An 18,427-nucleotide genomic window follows, 5' to 3' on the forward strand; every position below is an offset into this window, starting at 1 on the left:
TATGATGCATCAAAGGATGTATATGTAAGAGGGCAGAAAGGGAAGATGAAATACTTTAGAGTAACTTAACACCATGATAAATAAATGATGAGAGGCTGAATACAACTCTTCATGTAAAGGTGGCTAAGGAGGAGAAATCACTAGACACTTTCCCCAGCTCTGAGTGAGCTTGGGATTCACCCTTTCACCAATGTTCAACACAACGTTTTCATCTGGTCTTGAAAACCTTCATTTAGCAACAGCTGTCCTGACTCTCTCAGACTCTTCCACAGATCCCTCTGCAGTAAGGCATGATTAATTGTTATTTTTCTTGTGCTGCTCAAGTACTTTCAATTATGACAAACTGAGAACGTACGGTCAGTTTGACAAAGATAAAATGAGAGGTAAAAGGCATATTTCATTATATTATCAGGGCCTTGGCATGGTAAGTGGTGAAAAAAAACAATTCAGAGCAATCAACTCAATAAACATGCCTTTTTATTGACCAACACTCTACATTCTTGAGGGAATAATGAATGATGTCCAATGACAATCATTGTCATGCACACACCTTGCTCCTTTATCACCTAACAGATGGTAGTTCTCTGTTCACGGATAAGCCCCACGAAATGAATCAGTGGGCAGCAGCACAGTGCAGGAGAAGGAGGCTGCATCTTTATTAGTAAGTTTCAACATTACAGACAATTAAAATCCATCCTGCAATTATCATTAGGCCCCAAAACTTATCAAAACAGGAACCCCCACCTAAAGCCTCCACCAAAGTTGCAAATGAATGTTCATCAAACCCAAATACAAATGGATTAATAATCAAGGCTAGTCCCTCACTTGATGAAGATAGGTGCAGTTTCATGGATATAAGTGGAAATATCACGATAGACACCTGGTGAGAATCTGCTCAAGGTAGCCTCGCCATTTCATGCCAAGTTCTGCCCCTTTCAGGCCTAACTCCTGTAATCACCAGGAGAAAACAATAACTCCCAGAGCGTCTTGAGGAGCATACCCTATGCACAAAATATACAACTGCCACTGTGCCCTGGGAACGACCTTCCCTTGCTGCAGACAAGCCAATGTTTGGTCTCCATGCCTGCTATAAATTAGCAAACAGTATACTTTACCTGCCCCCCAAATGCTCAGAGCTATGATAATCAAAGAGCAAGCACAACTTAGCAAAAGAACTCTGGCCCACGGCATTCAGCATCCAAACTAAATAACCCAAATCAATGACCAGCTAGGTAGCCCCCCAAATGAACTCTGCCTCCCTCCTGTTGCTACTAAGGGAGGGCTGGCAATAAATCCCCTTCCAGTGAGTGTGCTGCATCCAAATACCTGTTAGACTACAGCAGCCAAGAAAGGATAATGTTAAAGTTACTGTCTTCATTGGATGAAAAGGGACTGACTCATATCATGCTAAATTTCTTCATGAATACTATGCAAAATGTGCTGGATTTTTTTTTTTTTTTGTGTGTGTTACACTGTACTCTAAGTGCAGACTGCTCTTTCTGCATATCGGTGATCCCTTCATGCTTTCTGCGTATAACCCAAAGGTGTAGCATTTGTGTTACTGACAAGGGAATAGGTTTTGAATTTCTTTCCAATTTAAATGCCTCACTCCCTTCGGCTGTTTTTGGAAATCTCAGTGCCGGTGCCTGATGTCACCCTAATTGTGAACATTTTGGCCATAACATCTACCTCCTAACAATGCTTACGCTGTATTATGAAAGACGCCTACCCTTGTTTTGGCCCATCTTGCCTTTGATTAAAATAATGACCCCCTTGTCTTTCATTACTTTTATTTCGTTCAGCTAAAGAAAGTTCTGAGCGTGATCGTACCAAGTGCTGAGATATCTCAGCTGTCAATGACTTTTATAAACAATAAGTGGGAGTTGTGAACATTCTGCACCCCCCAGGAGGTAACCAACACCCTACAGGGTCAAGGTGCATATGTTAATTTTACTTTAATCCTTTTCCTTCCTACTGCAGGTTCCCCATACCCAAGCTTCTCTGAAGAAGAGCACAAATCCATCCAAGTATCTTTCTTCAAATATGAATCCACTCAGTTACTGCTGCCTCATAATAAAACCACCATGCGGGCAAGAGTTCCGTCCTGCAGTCTTTTCACTCTGATTTGTGAGTGAAAGTCGGCCCTCATTTCTAAACCCAACCACGCCAAGTGCACATTCATCAAGCACAATCCCTACCGAACTAAGTGGTAGTGATAATTATGTAGTTGATGATACATAATGGATCATGCAAGCTAGGTAACGCTGTGGCATAAATGGAAATGAGGCCTCCAAGCAGAACAGGAAATGTGTTAAGTGCTAAAAAGTGGTGGTTTAGTACTACATGCCCTTTCACAAGAAAATAAAGGAGTGCTAGAAAGTTCATTGAAAATTGTTTTCTAAGCCCAGCTAAGTTTTTTCATCAAGGCAACAAGAAATGAAAAAAATTCAGATGTTACAGCATCTGAGGAACACCACACTTCAATCTGAAGACTGTCCAGATTATTTTTTCAGACAATTTGTCTCTACAAATAGGAAGAGGGGAAAACAAAAATCATCATCATCTCTAGGAGTAGCTTTATTGTACTTGCCTCTGAGTCGATTCTTTGCATTTATAATGAGATTCCATTTAAAGAGCCACAATCATATGAGACATTTGGAAGAGTTCTAGTGCCATCTAGTGCTGTAGTCTTTAGTGCATTCTGAAGCAAGCACTCTCCTTTGGAACTATTTGGAAATCAAAAGTCCGCTCAAGGACAAAAGTAAAATAGATTTATAATGAGTGCCGGTCAGCAGGATTACTGCAGACCTCTGAAAAACCCACCTACTTGGTTAAAGCAAAAATGTTACAACTTTCATTATTTTGAGTAATGCTTTGTTTCAAAAATTAAAAGAGTTTTAGAATCTTTTTGGAATTTTTGTTAATAAAAGAATGGAATCTATGAATGGAAAACTAGATCACAGAATATTAAAACTGGATCACTGGTACTCTATAGCAATATAAGGTTGAACTCAAAAGATCATGGAATATGATGATGGCAGAACACATATCAACTTCAAAAACAGGTGACTTTTCACACTACCCTCATAACCCATTAAATCCTTTTTCTATAATACTTTTCTCCCAAATAGTTCTTATTAATTCTACTGACCAAAGATAGAGCCGGGGAAAAAATTTTAAAAAATCAAAATAATTTTCATACCACAAGTTTTGGAAAAAAAATGATGTATTTTAATTTTTTTCATGAACATTTTTAAAAAATCCAGTTTTCATTTTTTGGGGGTGGGGGGGGTCTCAATTGTGCTACTCTTCCTGTCTCCTCCCTCCACCGACATTCTGCCCCCATATTGCCACTGAAAGAGGAGAAAAGGAACAAGGGGTGGGAGAAAGAAAAATCAATACCTATTATTTCATTTTGGTGTTTCATTGAAATTTAACAAGTGTGTATATTTTCATTAAAAAAGAAAAGAAAAGAAAGACTTTCTACAAAACATTTGAAAAATTTCAACCTGTTCTACCAAAATACAGTAGGCAGCCTTTTTAGGGAGAAGGGCAAGAAGGTCCATTATGACCATTGTCCATGCACTCTCCCCCTTTCTTTATTCTACCACCAATTTTGAAGTCTGCCACCTACTGTCCACTTCCAGTCCCTCCACCTCATTCCCCATTTGGTGATTGATCTCTGTTGCACTACCCTGTCCTTCTCTTCTGACTCTATTTCCTCTGTGCACAAACATTTTCTAATTTCTCCCATCCTCAGAAATCCACCCATGCACCCTTTTACTCTTGACACAATAGCTCCTTGCATGTGCAATTTATGTCTATATCATCTTCTCTTTTCCTCCCACTCCTGGATCCATGGAGCAACAATCTCATCAAGGCCGCAAACATCCACTCTTCCTACCTAAGGCTTGGTGTCTTTACTGTTCTCATTCTCTTTGATCTTTCCACAGCCTTCAAACTCTTTATCACTCCTTCCTCCTTCAGACCTTGCCCTCCCTTGGGTTTTATGGCCCTGTCTTTTCAGTGCTTGCTTCAGTAGAAGTAATGGGTGCATGCACAGGAGCTGACTCCATGGGTGCTCTGGGGCTGAAGCACCCACGGGGAAAAATTAGTGGGTGCTCTGCACCCACCCGCAGCCAAGCTCCCCCCTCCTCGCCTCCTTCCCACAGTGTGCCATGTCCCCACTCCTCCCAGAGCTTCCTGCCCCTCCCCCCCCCCACTGCCTAACAGTTGTTTGGTGGCACTTAAGGCTTTCTGGGAAGGAGGGGGAGGAGGCAGAGAAGAGGCGGGGGAAGGGGGTGGACTGGGGGTGGGGTGAGGGTGGTTCAGGGGCAGGGTGGGAGGGTGTCAAGCACCCACTGGGAAGTGGGGAAGTCGGTACCTATAGGTGCATGTCACCCAAGCTAGAATGACACCTTCCAGCTTCTGAGTATCTGTACCCTGAGAGTATTCCCATTGACTTCACAGGCACTACTTGCAATGCATAAAGTTAAGCATATGCTTAAGCCTTTGCAGGATCACGGCTTTAAGCAGTATACCCTGATGTCCTCTGACAATCAAAGGTCAGACCTTGGACCTGTCAATCCAAGCACATGCACAATCCAGGAATAAACTAGGCATAATTATGTAAGTATGAAAGGGGGTCAATTTTTATGAATTTGCCAAGGTCCACTTAGATTTGAAAGCTGAAATCTGACAAACTAGGTTTGCCAACTGGGTAAGTGCTGTAGTCAATATAGAATGGAATCTAATAGAATTACCCCTTTTTTTTTTAATTGAGTCCAGGACATTAGCTTACTAATTTTAAAGCTGGGTTCTTTTCAGGTCAATTTTAACTTGAACAATGTTTCTCAAATCAGGACACTAGCTTATTCTTAACAACCAACAATTTATTAATTCATCCAGAACCACATTAGTATACAATCAATCAACCCTTCAACACTTAAGGTGTCGACACAACCAGATATTGAAATTTGCCAATCATGGCGGAACTCAGCAAGTCACGTGGCCTTTGTCACAGTACGAAAAGGCACGATACAGACAGCTAGACGCATGAAACACCTCCTCCTCAAGCCCGGGAAAAACAGTGATTCTTTCTTTTTGCAATGCATTGTGATTTTTATATAAAATTCTCGCTTTATCAAATATATCTGTGCACATTCCATAGTTAATGTTTTCCTTAGCCTTACAATATTTTAAATTTTCAGTACACGTTTCCTAGCTTATTTTTCTTTTTTTAAAAAAATGAGGTAACACATAAATGCAAGAACTCTATTTCTCAGATATTTGTATTTTAAAAGGTATTTTTCATGTCAAGAAGTGCAATTTTGCTTATACAGTTCCTTTAAAGAGAAACAGCTTTACATGTCAGTTCTCTAATATCCTGCTCTAAGAACTGAACCAAATATCTTAATGCATTCTGTTTTAGATCTCTAGCTTTCCTATACACTGTTTAAGGTCAGGAGAGATCTATAGGCAAGTTATACTTACAGTAATTTATCTTTACCATTATAGGCAGGACAGTAAATATGCCTACACTCTGTGAAATTGCCTATGATTGTTACAGAATGGAAGTCAATAATATCTAAAATTATACCACTCAAGTGTTTACACTCAGCGTAACACGTTCTTGCTTTTGCATACAAATATATCTTCTGCCTCAGGGAACTGAGACACTGTACCATTGTAATGCAGGAATGGCATGGAATTCATTCTCAAAAATCCACAGTATATATAACATGGAACTCTGTCCTTTGTCTTCTTGAACTCAATCTTCAGATATTTATACAAATCTTTTACACATCATCCTTGCGTTACTGAAGTCAATGAGAGGGTTCCCACTAGGGTGACCAGAGGTCTCTATTTTATAGGGACAGTCCCGATTTTGGGGGCTTTGTCTTATATAGCCACCTATTACCCCCCACACACCCCATCTCCTGTCCCAATTTTTCACACTTGCTGTCTGGTCACCCTAGTTCCCACTGAACTCAATGGGGTCAGGATTTCCCCTAGAGTGGAATTTTCAAACACACTCGGCACGGGCCTAACTCTGCCTTCGCTGAAGTCAACGGTAAAGCTCCGACTGACTTTAATGGGAGCTGAGTTAGACCAATACAGAGCACTTTTGAAACGCCCATCCACAGGGCCTGATCCCACCGAAGTCAGTCCCACTGTGTATCAGGCTCTTATTGCCTAGAACAACAATGTTCCTTTCATGATTTAGTTATATCTCAATTTAGTTGAGAGGCCTACACCATCCTATCATTTTTGCCAGACAAAACAGTAAATTCCTTTAAACCTCCTCAAAGAGAGTATATATAATACTGTGACTGTCAAGTTTTCTGCCACAGAAGAGCTGCTTTTGTGAAAAAATTAGAAATACCTGGAATTATCTGAACTACCTCAATATATGATTAAGAAAGATTTCTTACATAAGACCTGACCTAACCCAAACAGGGACCTTTGTCAGAGCTGGTGCTTTTTATAATTGTAACCTAATTTTTTTGGAGAAGTGGGGAGAGCCACAGGATTAACACAAACTAACTTTAGAAGATTTAGGTTTTTATCTTAAAAATGCAAGGTTTTTATCTGTAGCTGGAAAATGCCTCTGAGTTTAAAATCTGACCTTTAGGGTATACACTGTATCAAATAGCAACTGCTTTGTATGGATAACAGGTGCTTTACAACGGAATAGCTTAAAATCTAAAGATAGGAAGTCAATTCCTACCCAGATATTTTATTTGCAACACGTACAGTACTGCAGCATAGAAGCTTCAAGACCAAAGACTAGAAGAGGGATGGGAGAACCGTTTCCCCTATTACACTTTAATACATATGTCATTCATACCATGACCAACTTGAGAAATAGTTCTGTATTAATCCTTCCGCAACACACACAACCCACCCCACCTCTCGCCAATTGTGCACAGCTTGCTACAAGAGGACAATTTATACATGAGACAAATATAACATGAAATGGATGGACAAATCTTTATACAAAAGAGTCAAGTAGTGAGAATTAGCAATGCAAACAACTAGTGCAAAAAATAATCTTGATAAATATAAGTCACCAACAAAAAACTCTAGAATAAAATGTAGACCAGACGAGAGAATATGAAAATACAGTAAAAAGCTATGGGAGTGTTTTTGATAGGGGATTTTGTTTGTAAGTTTTATACCAGCATGGATTTGTATCTATTTTAAACACATTTTAATGAAGTGTTGCTTAAAATAATGTTTTAAACCTCAAATTTGACCTAGAATTCGTCATGTTTTACCCTAAATGGCCACTTGGAATGTTGTGATACATGATCGGCAGCCAAAAGCACAAGGTACATAAATTCTTCCATATCAAATGAGTAGTTAGTAAACTTTGGGTGTTCTCCCAGTGTTGGGTGGTGTCCCTGGAAAAATGAAACAGGTTTAGGCAAGCAAATAAGGCACTTCTTTCATTTGAAAAACCAAGTAGAAAACTGAGTGATCACCATTTTAATTTATAATCTCCAATCCTCGGATCTCCCCTAAAGCAACAGTGCAAGTAAGTAACTGTGTAACAGCAGTGTTATTGACAACTTGAATTAATGGCCAATTAATTTCATTTCTCTTCCTCCCCCAGCTATTAATATAAATGACTCCTTAATCAGAGCAGGGAAGTTACTTTGGGCTAAAGCACAGAAATCATATTTCATGTACAAAAATCGAGAGGGGTAAAAACAAATCTACCTTTAAACAATTAAAAATGAGAAAAAATGATGTCCTCCCCCCCACTACTAAACGTTACCTGATCTTGAGGGAACACTTTGTTCTTTTTTTGCCAGGTAATGTAACGGATGCCTCGCAGCCTTGCTAAATCTAGGTAGCAGCGTTCATCCTCACAGTTGTATCTGGGGACATGCAGCATCACTGTCATTTTATAGCAGATATTTACCCACAACGACTGCCCTGCAGTCTATCAAGATGGATAAAGTTTACAGTGTGCACGTTCATTGTCAGTGTATAAAACCAAAAGATCGTGGGCAATGGGCCAAACTCTACTATGACTTATAACCTTGGTGACTCCACTGATTTTAAAACAGGATTGCCCAGGGTGGAAATAAATGTTCTTAATAAAACAGCAGTATGTTTGGCCATTGTTTTTAAAAGCAAGGGTGTCTAATAACAATACCTTTCAGCCAAAAATATATTTAAGAGAAATGTAGGTAGGACAGAATGCAAATAACGGAGCTGGAATTTAGCCGGGATGCTGGCACTCCTGTCATGGAGTCTTTAAATGTAGTCATGACAGGAGTGCCAGCATCCCGGCTAAATCTTTAAGGGTTAGGACTTCCATTTCCCATCTCATCTAACAGACTCACCTGGTCACCACCATTCCCCCCATACTCCACCGTACTGCTGCCACATTGACTCATAGGGAAGAATTCAACCAATACCCCCTCCTTTCTTTGGAGTTTTCCCATCCAAGGACTGAGTAGTCTGCTCCCTGCTTAGCCATGAGTTCTGTTGAAGTCACAGGCTAAGGTGGGGAGACTGTCATATAACAGATCACACATACATACCTTGCTCTTGCTGCAAAAAGACTTAGCAAGAGACTAGGCCTAAAATGTTTCAGCCCAAAAGATGAAAGTTATGAGCAACTGAAGTAGGGCCTTTATAATGGAAGCACACAGGCAACCCTATAGCTGTTGCTATAAATGTTAAAAATACGAACAAGGGAGTGAACATAAAGAACATTTGAAGTTATAGGCTTAAAAAAGGAAAAACAGACTTACAGTTCAAACACAACAGCCCAGTCTGGCAGAAAGAGTAAATGGGTAAGTCCAGCTCCATGCATTCCAATGAATATATCAGAGTTATGTGTGATTTTCAATTGCTCTGAAAATTCAAGTTCCCTGCAGGCAACATAATGTGTGTGGGTCTCCAGCATGCTCATCCATCTTAGCATGAATGAGCTACATGCAGATAATGCAAAAATAACTTATGGATAATTCTGAAAAAAGGAACGCTCCAAGCACTGATCTACTTTAAAAAAATCTTCTAAACTGTAACTATTCAGCCCAGAACCAATTCAGCATGGAATTACAAAGATCGGAGATTTCAGAACTTCATTCTAGTAAGACTGTTACAGACTTACAGCTTTTTCAGATAGGTTATGACATTTAATTATGTTCCAATAATGATTCTTTGAAATTTGTTTGTTACATTCAAACACTTACTTTATTGGCTAGACCCAGGGGTGAAAGTAAAATTGAAAACTTACCGGTACGGGAGCCGGATCCCAGCCAGCCCTTCCACATTGCCTGGCCTGTGCCGCCTGGAGCTCCAGCAGCGATTTAAAGGGCCTGGGGCTCTGGTTGCCACAGCTGCAACAACAGCCAGAGCCCTGGGCCCATTGGCAGCCTGTGTGTGGGGGGGGACATGACTGTGTGTGCATGACTCCCTCCTGGGGGATGCAGATATTGAGCTTCAACTCACAGGTCTAGAATGCAGGGGATTAGACCGGGAGTCAGGGGATGGGCTCACCGCCTCTGTCTGTCACCGACCTGCTGAGCGATCTTGGGCAAGTCACTTCACCCCTGAGGTCTGTTTTGTCTGTCTAGACTCTCAGCTCTCTGGGGCAGGGACTGTTTCTTACTATGTGTGTCTACAGTGCCTAGCAAATGGGGCTGCAGTCTCTAGGCACCATGACACACAGGTCAGACACTGTAACTGTTACAAAAACAAACATGATAAAGGAAGTTACAAAATAACCTATTGAAGGGGAGTGGAGGTAACTGACCTTTGGCCTCATGCCTCAGCGGTTCCCTGAGACGTGCAGCTAGCAGCGATCAGCAGCAAACCCAGATGCATGGTGGGCGCGTAATGATTTTGGGAGATTTCAAAATTTATTATTCTTAACAGTAGGTTCAGTCTGGGGCCTGTCAAACCTTGACACACGTTTTTTAATAGCACATTGTGAAAGGGGGGCGGAGAGAGTTTAACTAGTTCACACTAATTCCTCAGTAACAGGATTATTCTTTATATTGATGGTTCTTGCATTTTCTAAAAGCAGCTAAACATAGGTAGGAAATTTTCGGTAGGAGGGTGCGTGAGGGCTAGACCTCAGTTCCCCCATTTGTTACTGGATTATAATCAAGCACAGCCAACAACACAGACACTATAAAGATTTTCAACCAATATACGTACTTGTACTTGTAATCTACTACTTTGACCTCAAACGCTGATACTGTTTTCAAAGCATTCACAAGCTACGAAGGAAAGAGGAAAATTTAATGCAGTACTTGTTTTACTTCCTTTCCCCAGCAGCCTTCTACCTTCTCCACACACCCACAAGGAATTCTATGGGAGATGACAGCACATACTCCCATTGCTATATAAAGTATTTTTTTTCCCCAATCTCATCATCCCAGGTAGCAGCACAGAGATGCCTTCATATCGTCCTACCTGCAATTAGGCATCTTACTTCTTGCAGAGAGATTAAATGAACTATATTTAAGTCTCTGAAGCAGCAGCAGATCTGATTCAATTATCTTCTATATGAGCCCTTCAGACCTGATTTAGTACCACTGAAGCCAGTGGTTATTTTGTCATTGTCACGAATGGGGGCAAGACAGGACTTTTAGGGACAGATTTTCAAAGGTATTGAGGCACCTAAAAGATGCAGATAGGCACCTGTTGGGAGTTCCAGAAGCCCCTAGGCAGGACAGATGCCTAACTCAATGGGAAATTAAACCAATGAAAACTTGACTCCTGACTTAATTAGGAATTTTGGAAAACACCACCAAGGGCCTCTCTGCATGCTTAGACACCTAAGTACCTTTGAAAATCTAGCTCTTAGTTCTCAGAGCCAGATTCTGGGCTCAATCATGCCAGTATAAATACGGTGAGATTCAGCTTGTCTTTACTTAATTCACTTTTACACTGGAGCGACTACCATCAATATAATTCCAGTTTGTGCTAGGAACTAACACGAGAATTTAGCCCTCACTGCTTAATATAGGGATTGAAGCCCCAATGCAGCAAGGTATTAAGACTCACTGAACTCAATAGGAAGTCTCACATGCTTAAAGTTAGGCACTTGCTTTAGTTCCTTGCTGAATCAGGGCTTTAGGTACCTAATGCCACACACTGCAATTAAAATCTATCCTGCCAGCCAACAGACAGTAACAGCAGCTCTTGTTACTTTAAGGCCTGAAACCAAAGATGCCTTCTAAACTTCATCTGCCATAATGCCTAGTAGCTACTCAGTCTCTGCAGGAGAAAGTCACAAAGGTTTTCTGTACTTGTAACCAAGTACAGCTCACACACTTATTACAGGAAATGTGAACGTAAGGTCAATGGGTTACACAAGACAAAACTACTAGCTTTACAAGCTACTTAGTAGACGTATTTTGCCATTGGTTAGAACAGATGCAATTCTGGGTTTTTATGGACATGATTATTACTGCTTTTGAAGAAAAACAGGATGATGGAGGAATGAGAGGGGTCATGAGTGTTTTTTCCCCCTATAATAGTATTGTCAAGAAAAAAAGATGCTAACTTCTCTCTTCTTGGGAAGTATCCATTACAAGAAAGCACACTGAATAGGGCAGGGCAGCAGAGGGGAAGCAATGCAGTCCAGTGGATAGGGCATGGGACTAGGAATCTGGAGATTTGAGTTCTATTCCTGGCTCTGCCACTGACTTGCTTGTGGTCTGAACATTTCTAGGTCTCGATTTCCCCATCTGTAAAATGGGGCTAATAATACTTAATCCACCTGTGTCAAGCACTTTAGGAACTAGGAACAAAAAGTGCTATATGAACGCTACATGTTGTTATATATAGGAGCATGCCATTGCAAACATTATTCACTATGTGATTTGACAATGCAATGCAGGGTTCGAGTCCATATACTCAGATATGATCACCTGCAGTTTGGTCTGTCCACATAAAATAAAATATTTCATTAGTCTTCTGGTTTTCAGCATTGGTCTGCCAAAAAAAAAAAAAAAAAAAAAAAAAAAAATGCTCTGGGGTGCGCAGAGACAATTTTAAAGAATAACATTCAGCCACAGAGAAATTAGCTTTACAATCACATTATTACAGGCTTAGTGGAAGGGGGAAGCTTTAGACATGATCTATCTTGATTTTAGTAAGGCTTGGACACAGTCCCGCATAACATTTTCAAAACAAACTGGGGAAATGAAGTCTAGATAAATTTACTATAAGGTGGGTGCAAAGCTGCTTGAAAGACAGTCGGAGAACACTTCAGTCTCTCTGGTCACTCGATTACAGACCTAAAAGTGGCAATTCTTCAACAAAAAAACTTCCGAAACAGACTCCAATGAGAGACTGCTGAACTGGAATTAATTTGCAAACTGCACACCATTAACTTAGGCTTGAATAAGACTGGGAGTGGATGGGTCATTACACAAAGTAAAACTATTCCCCCATGTTTCCCCTCACTACTGTTTCTCACACGTTCTTGTCAACTACTGAAAATGGCCCACCTTGATTATCACTGCAAAAGGTTTTTTCCCCCTCCGCTCTCCTGCTGGTAATAGCTCACCTTAAGTGATCACTCTCGTTACAGTGTGTATGGTAACACCCATTGGTTCATGTTCTCTGTGTATATAAATCTCCCCACTGTATTTTCCACTGAATGCATCCGATGAAATGAGCTGTAGCTCACGAAAGCTTATGCTTAAATAAATTTGTTAGTCTCTAAGGTGCCGCAAGTACTCCTTTTCTTAATTTTCAGAGAGTAGTTATCAATGGTTTTCTGCCAAACTGGAAGAGCAATCTACTGGGGTCCCACAGGGGTCAGTTCTGGCTCCAGTACTATTCAATATTTTTGTTAATGACTTGGATAATGGAGTGGAGAGTATGCTTATAAAATTTGCAGATGAGCCCAAAATGAGAGGGGTTGCAAGTCCTTTGGAAGACAGGATTAGAAATTCAAAATGACTGTGACAAATTGGAGAATTGGTCTGAATTTAATAAGACGAAATTCAAAAAAAAGTCTTTCACTTAGGAAGGAAAAATCAAATGCACAACTGCAAAATGGGGAATAACTGGCTAGGTGGTAGCACTACTGAAAAGGATGCGGGCATTATCAATGATCACCAATTGAACTAGTCAACAGCGTGATGCAGTTTCAAAAAGGGCTAATATTCTGGGTGTTGTATGTAAGACATGGGAGGTAACTGTCACACTTTGTTTGGCACTGGCAAGGCCTCAACTGGAGCACTGCATCCAATTCTGGGCACTGCACCTTAGGAAAGATGTGGACAAATTGGACAGAGTCCAGAGGAGAGCAACAAAAATGATCAAAGGTTTAGAAAACCTGACCTATGAGGAAAGGTTTAAAAAAAAAAAAAAAGGGGGGGGGGGGAGGGGCATGTTTTTTCTTGAGAAAAGATTGAGGAGGCACCTGATAACAGTCTTCCAATAGGTTAAGGGCTGTTATAAAGATGACTGTGATCAATTGTTCTCCATCTCCACTAAAGAAATAATGGGCTTAATCTGCAGTGAGGGAGATTTAGGTTAGATAGTTGGAAAAAATTTCTAACTATAAGGGTAGTTAAGCTCTGGAACAGGCTTCCAAGGGAGTTTGTGGAATCCCCATCACCAGAGGGATTTAAGAACTGTCGACAACAACCTGTCTGGGATGATCGAGGCTTACTTGGTCCTGCCTCTGTGCAGGGGGAGGGCTGGACTTGATGACGTCTCAAGGTCCCTACATTTCTATGACTGTGGGCATTTTTTTTTTTTATTTTAAAGGCAGGCACTTCTGATCTGGCCGCACTACTTGCTGTCCTCTACCAATCTCCATAAGGAAATCGGCAAAGGCTACAAGGCTCACAGCCAGAGATATAGAAATGGATACTGGCTAGAACCTCTGTCAGATTAATGTAGTGTTACTACTGAGCCTGTTCAAGATTTACCATTAGATAGTGTATTGGTTTTATATGAAAATCCTAACGCATCATGCACAATACATAAGATTTGAAAAAAAAAAAAAAAAAGTTTAATTTTTACCAAAGACAGTAAAATAATCCAACCTCATTCTGGTTCAATATTTTCCGGTAGTCGGTACTGCGTGCAAGTATTGTGACGCGAATTTTTCCATCCTAAAAAGAGAGATGAGAGATACTGCAATGCTATATACCCATCTGCAGGGCCTGACGGACCAAAAATACTCAGTAAAACTGCTATGAAATTTTTAAAAGGAAACAATTACTTGAGTATTAAAAATTTCTACACAGGTCTGGAGAAGATAAAGTGTCATATACAGGGAGTGCCTCCATACCCCAGAGAAAACGTGGCTAGCTGAAGACAAAGGGCTGGTCTTCACAGACAGCCCTACACCAGTGCAGCTGCACTGCTGTAGTAAAGACGTTACTAGGCCAATGGGAGAGCTTCTCCTGTTAGTGGAGTTCAGCCACCTCCCCAAGAGGGGGTAGCTACATCAATGGGAGAAGATCTCCTGTCAACATAGCACTGTCTACACAGGGGGTTAGAAAGGTGTAACTACATCAATCTGGGGTGTGGATTTTTCACATCCCTGAGCGACGTAGTTATACCGATATAGCATAACATAACGCCCTCCAAAATTAGCATAAACATTTCATATATTTTGCAAAATTCTTGACCCTAACAACAATGGAATGGTTTAAAAAAGTATATACTTTTATGGAGTACAAAAGAATCTCTGCATTGGCCATTACAGGCATATCTGAAAGCAAGAAAGAAACAGAGGATGATTCATGCACAAGACTTGCAGAAAAAAGTTATTTTGCCTGTGTAGCCGTTCCCCCTCCCTCACCTTTTAAAATCAGTTGGACCCTTAGGGGTAAATTTTCCAAGCGGAGCCAAGAGATTTAGCTGCATGAGTCCCATTAACGTCAGTAGGAGACACACAGCTAAATGCTTGTGCTTTCAAAGCGTATCCCTTAGTGATAACATGTAGGCTACTCTCCGGCAAATACTTCAGAAAATCAAAAGCCGCTGCATCCATCAATGCAGCCACTGTAATGGTCTGAACAAATAACAAGTGTTTTAAAATTGGTAAGCCTAGGGCCTGCCTAATGGTACCATGCAGGGATCAGAGGGCCAGATTTGATTGCTCCTTTCTATGCTCCCAGGTCATCAGGGACTCTGTGGCTCTGCAGAAGCAGCACCTGAGTCTCTGTAGAAAGGAAGTGCACCATGCATGGCTTTGCAGTGTTCTCTCAGGTGTTCCAGGGCAGCGCTTGATAGCCACTCCAGAAGGAGCTACGCATCCAGCTCTCCTGGCCTGGAAGAACATTTGTCATAATGCAGGTCCTTGGGGACAGAAGGGCTGAAATGGGGAAGAGATGTGCTAAGGTCTTCTCCAGTGGGAACAGGACTTGGAGCAGCCTTTTACAAATATGTGTACATATTTGCTAAAAGAACTTTTTGAAACAAAAGGTGGACCCAAAACCTCAGTACGAGGGACCCAAAAAAATAGTAATATTTGCCACTATTTTCTGCTGGACACTCGCAGCTACTTCTACTTACGGGGGTAAGAACTAGGATTGCTTAAAGAAAAGAAATGCAAGCTTCATACCAAGTTTGTATCAGTCATACCTTGGGTCCTTCTTGTGTGATATTTAATCTGTGTAACACATGCTGGGAAAATGCTCTAAATAATCCTGTACCATGACAGCCAGAGATCTGAAATCAGAGAGGCAATTTATATTATAATCAGATGCTTCACTTACAGTTTATATCACAAGTATATAAATTGTAATAACTCAGCTAGGTTTTTCCAGCATTTGTTTGCTGAAGTTTTATGCTGATACGAACATTGATATCTAGTTTTCACATTGACAGGATAAAAAGGACTCACCAGTGGTGTATTGTAAAATAAGCCATATCGCATTCGAGGCAATAATGAAAACACTGCTTCTTTAAAGCATACCTGAAAGGGAAGACCATTAAAGTTATGGTTGTACTCTAATACACAGTTAAAGGGGCACACCACATGCTTGCTCACTGCAGATACTGTTTATATTGGGGCAGCAACTAGAGTCACCAATCAAGGGTCGTAACCCCATTATATTAGGCACTTTGCAAACTAACAGAACAAAGGGTATGTCTATAACGCAATCACAAGGTGGGACTGCAGCTTGAGTAGACATACCTGAGCTAGCTGTAATCTAGATCTCTCAGGTCTGGAGCAACCTGGAACCCCAGGTAATTATACTCACAGGGCTAGCCTGGGATGAAGAGCACGCTGCTGCAGTTTCCCTGCTCCAGGACCTAAACAAACTAGATTAAAGCTAGCTCAGTTGTGTCTACTCGAGCTTCAGTCACACCTTGTGATTGCGTTATAGACATCCCCAAAGACAGTTGCTGTTCCAGAGAACTCAGTCAAGAGTTTTGACAAGTTGCAACAGGTGGAAAAAGACAAAAAGGAGTAGGTAGGATGGTGAACAAGGGAATATTTGCAGTTTCATGGATCAATAATCACAGGTGTTCATCTACCCAAGCAGATTCAGCAATCTAGAGGCATTGTGGAAGAGGCAGGTTTAAAAGGAGGGATTTAAGAGAGGACAAGACGAATTCCCACTGAAGGCAGCTAGATTTTTGAGAACTATATACCAGAGTCTTCATATCTTGGAGGCAGGGAAGAAATATCGTAATAGGTCATGAATATCAAACAAAAGCTATATTAAAGACACAGATGAGAAATAAAACCCAATGAAAACTACAAGATTTGGAACGAACGATACCACAAAAAAACCCTTAGGGCTTGTCTATATGGCAAGTTAGTGCGTGGCAAGCCAGGGTGTGACTCTACAGCACAATAGCTTGCCACACAGTATCTCACTGTGCAAACCCTGCTACAACATGCTAAAATCTCCATAATGTACTCCAATGTCAGAAACAGGCGTACATCTGCTGCTGATGCAAAAACCCCCGATCTTTAAATATCTCCTCTCACAGAACCACGGAAGTACGGCTCTGTCTACACAAGAGCTACCACCACTTCAGGGAAGGGGGTTACAACCCTGGTCTTAATTTGTAGGGAAACCTCGAGTCTAGCTATGCTTTGTTACCAGGGTAAGGCCTTCTCCTGAAATATTAGCTTTTGGTTTGGCTGGGACACTCCATCATGGCACTATAGCTTAATATACAATTCCATACCCTTTTAGAGTCATATGTTTTCAAGTGTATTATGTGATAGTCAGTAAATGCCTTCCAGGTCTCACTGAACAAATCCCCATAGCCATACGAGCTCTAGGAGAAAAGAGAAAACAAACACATACACGCACAGTGAATAAAAGCTCTCATGTAACAATCTGTGGATTCGATATATTAGTTCAGGTTCTTATATTGGCCCCATCACCATAGTAACCAGGACAGCCTGGAGTAAACCACAGATGTTTGCAATGTCTAAAACTGACAATTGTGTTAGCTAACTCAGATTAACTGGCAATGAATCAACTCAGGTTAAAACAGGCATAAATTCTAGACTAGACAAACCTGAAGAGGTGGAGAGACCAGCCAGCAAGGGGAGGTGTCCAGCACTCCCTCTTCTCCCCAAAGACAAAAGAACTAATACTGGGTGTGGGGTGGCAGGGCAGAGGGAAGGATGGGTACGTAAAGTGGGGCTGCTGAGATTAACAAACCCACTTGTGAATGCATGTGCAGAGCAGGTGTTTGAAATAAAGAGTTATTGTAAGCCTGCTCCGGATCCTCCTTGATTCTGGGACAGGCTCCTGGTTCTAGAAACACCCTCTGCACATGCCTACCTGCTTGAGTGACACAGAGCGGCTACTTGATTCAGCCAGTGTGCCTTTGATGGAAATACTTCTATTTGCTGGATGAAATAACAGGCAAATTTGTGATGAAATTCGGCACTACCCGTAACAACTTGTTGCAGTATCTCATAACATAATGGGTAAGAATGCTTCTAGTGGCTGGACCATATAAAGATGGAAGCCTGCTACTGCCTTCAAGCCAATTAGGTCACATCTACTCTATAAACTTTGTTCAATGTAAGTTACGTCAGTGTACGGTCACCGAAGTTAGTATATCGCTCATGCAGACTTAGCTGCTTGTGTTGATGCTGCACATACTCACCAGAAGTCCTTACACAGCATGGTACACCACAGGTAGGTATCCCAGTGTGCCACGCACCACCACCCAGCGCAATGCCTTTTGGGAAATTTTTACAGCGTACTGTGGAGTAGAACTTACATCAACCTAACTTTGTAACGTAGACTACTCGGTGTTCAGGGAGGTGGTTTTACTGCGTTGCCATAATGGGGCACTTATGCAGACAAATCTGAGTGTAGACACATACACAAATAGGTCAACATAAATCACTATGTCAGCCTAACTTTGTAATCCTAACAGATCCTGTCCTTTAGCTCAAGCAGTAGAGGCTCATGCTGTCAGATCTAAAGGTTGGATT

At 41.2% G+C, this 18,427-nt stretch overlaps 1 protein-coding gene across 11 annotated transcripts in view; it reads right to left on the reverse strand.

Moving 5' to 3' along the window:
• Positions 1-460: 460 nt before the first annotated feature.
• Positions 461-18,427, reverse strand: part of EOGT (EGF domain specific O-linked N-acetylglucosamine transferase) — a 35,498-nt gene continuing 17,531 nt past the window's right edge. For 2 of the 11 annotated variants that reach the window (XM_037903677.2, XM_037903676.2), the window contains exons 9-17: positions 17,155-17,247; positions 15,854-15,925; positions 15,592-15,678; positions 14,043-14,111; positions 10,186-10,247; positions 8,772-8,891; positions 7,784-7,886; positions 7,281-7,406; positions 461-3,353 (exon numbers count right to left, since the gene is read on the reverse strand). In XM_037903677.2, the coding sequence (XP_037759605.1) occupies positions 3,270-3,353; positions 7,281-7,406; positions 7,784-7,886; positions 8,772-8,891; positions 10,186-10,247; positions 14,043-14,111; positions 15,592-15,678; positions 15,854-15,925; positions 17,155-17,247 (816 nt within the window). In that variant the 3' untranslated portion in view covers positions 461-3,269. Of the gene's footprint in view, positions 3,354-4,871; positions 7,407-7,748; positions 7,952-8,771; positions 8,892-10,185; positions 10,248-14,042; positions 14,112-15,591; positions 15,679-15,853; positions 15,926-17,154; positions 17,248-18,427 lie in introns of those variants that run through there. The other 9 variants (XM_043551017.1, XM_037903678.2, XM_037903680.2 and 6 more) reach the window with 8 other exon arrangements.

This window comes from Chelonia mydas, chromosome 7 (genome assembly GCF_015237465.2).
Source record: "Chelonia mydas isolate rCheMyd1 chromosome 7, rCheMyd1.pri.v2, whole genome shotgun sequence".
Classification (NCBI taxonomy): domain Eukaryota; kingdom Metazoa; phylum Chordata; order Testudines; family Cheloniidae; genus Chelonia; species Chelonia mydas.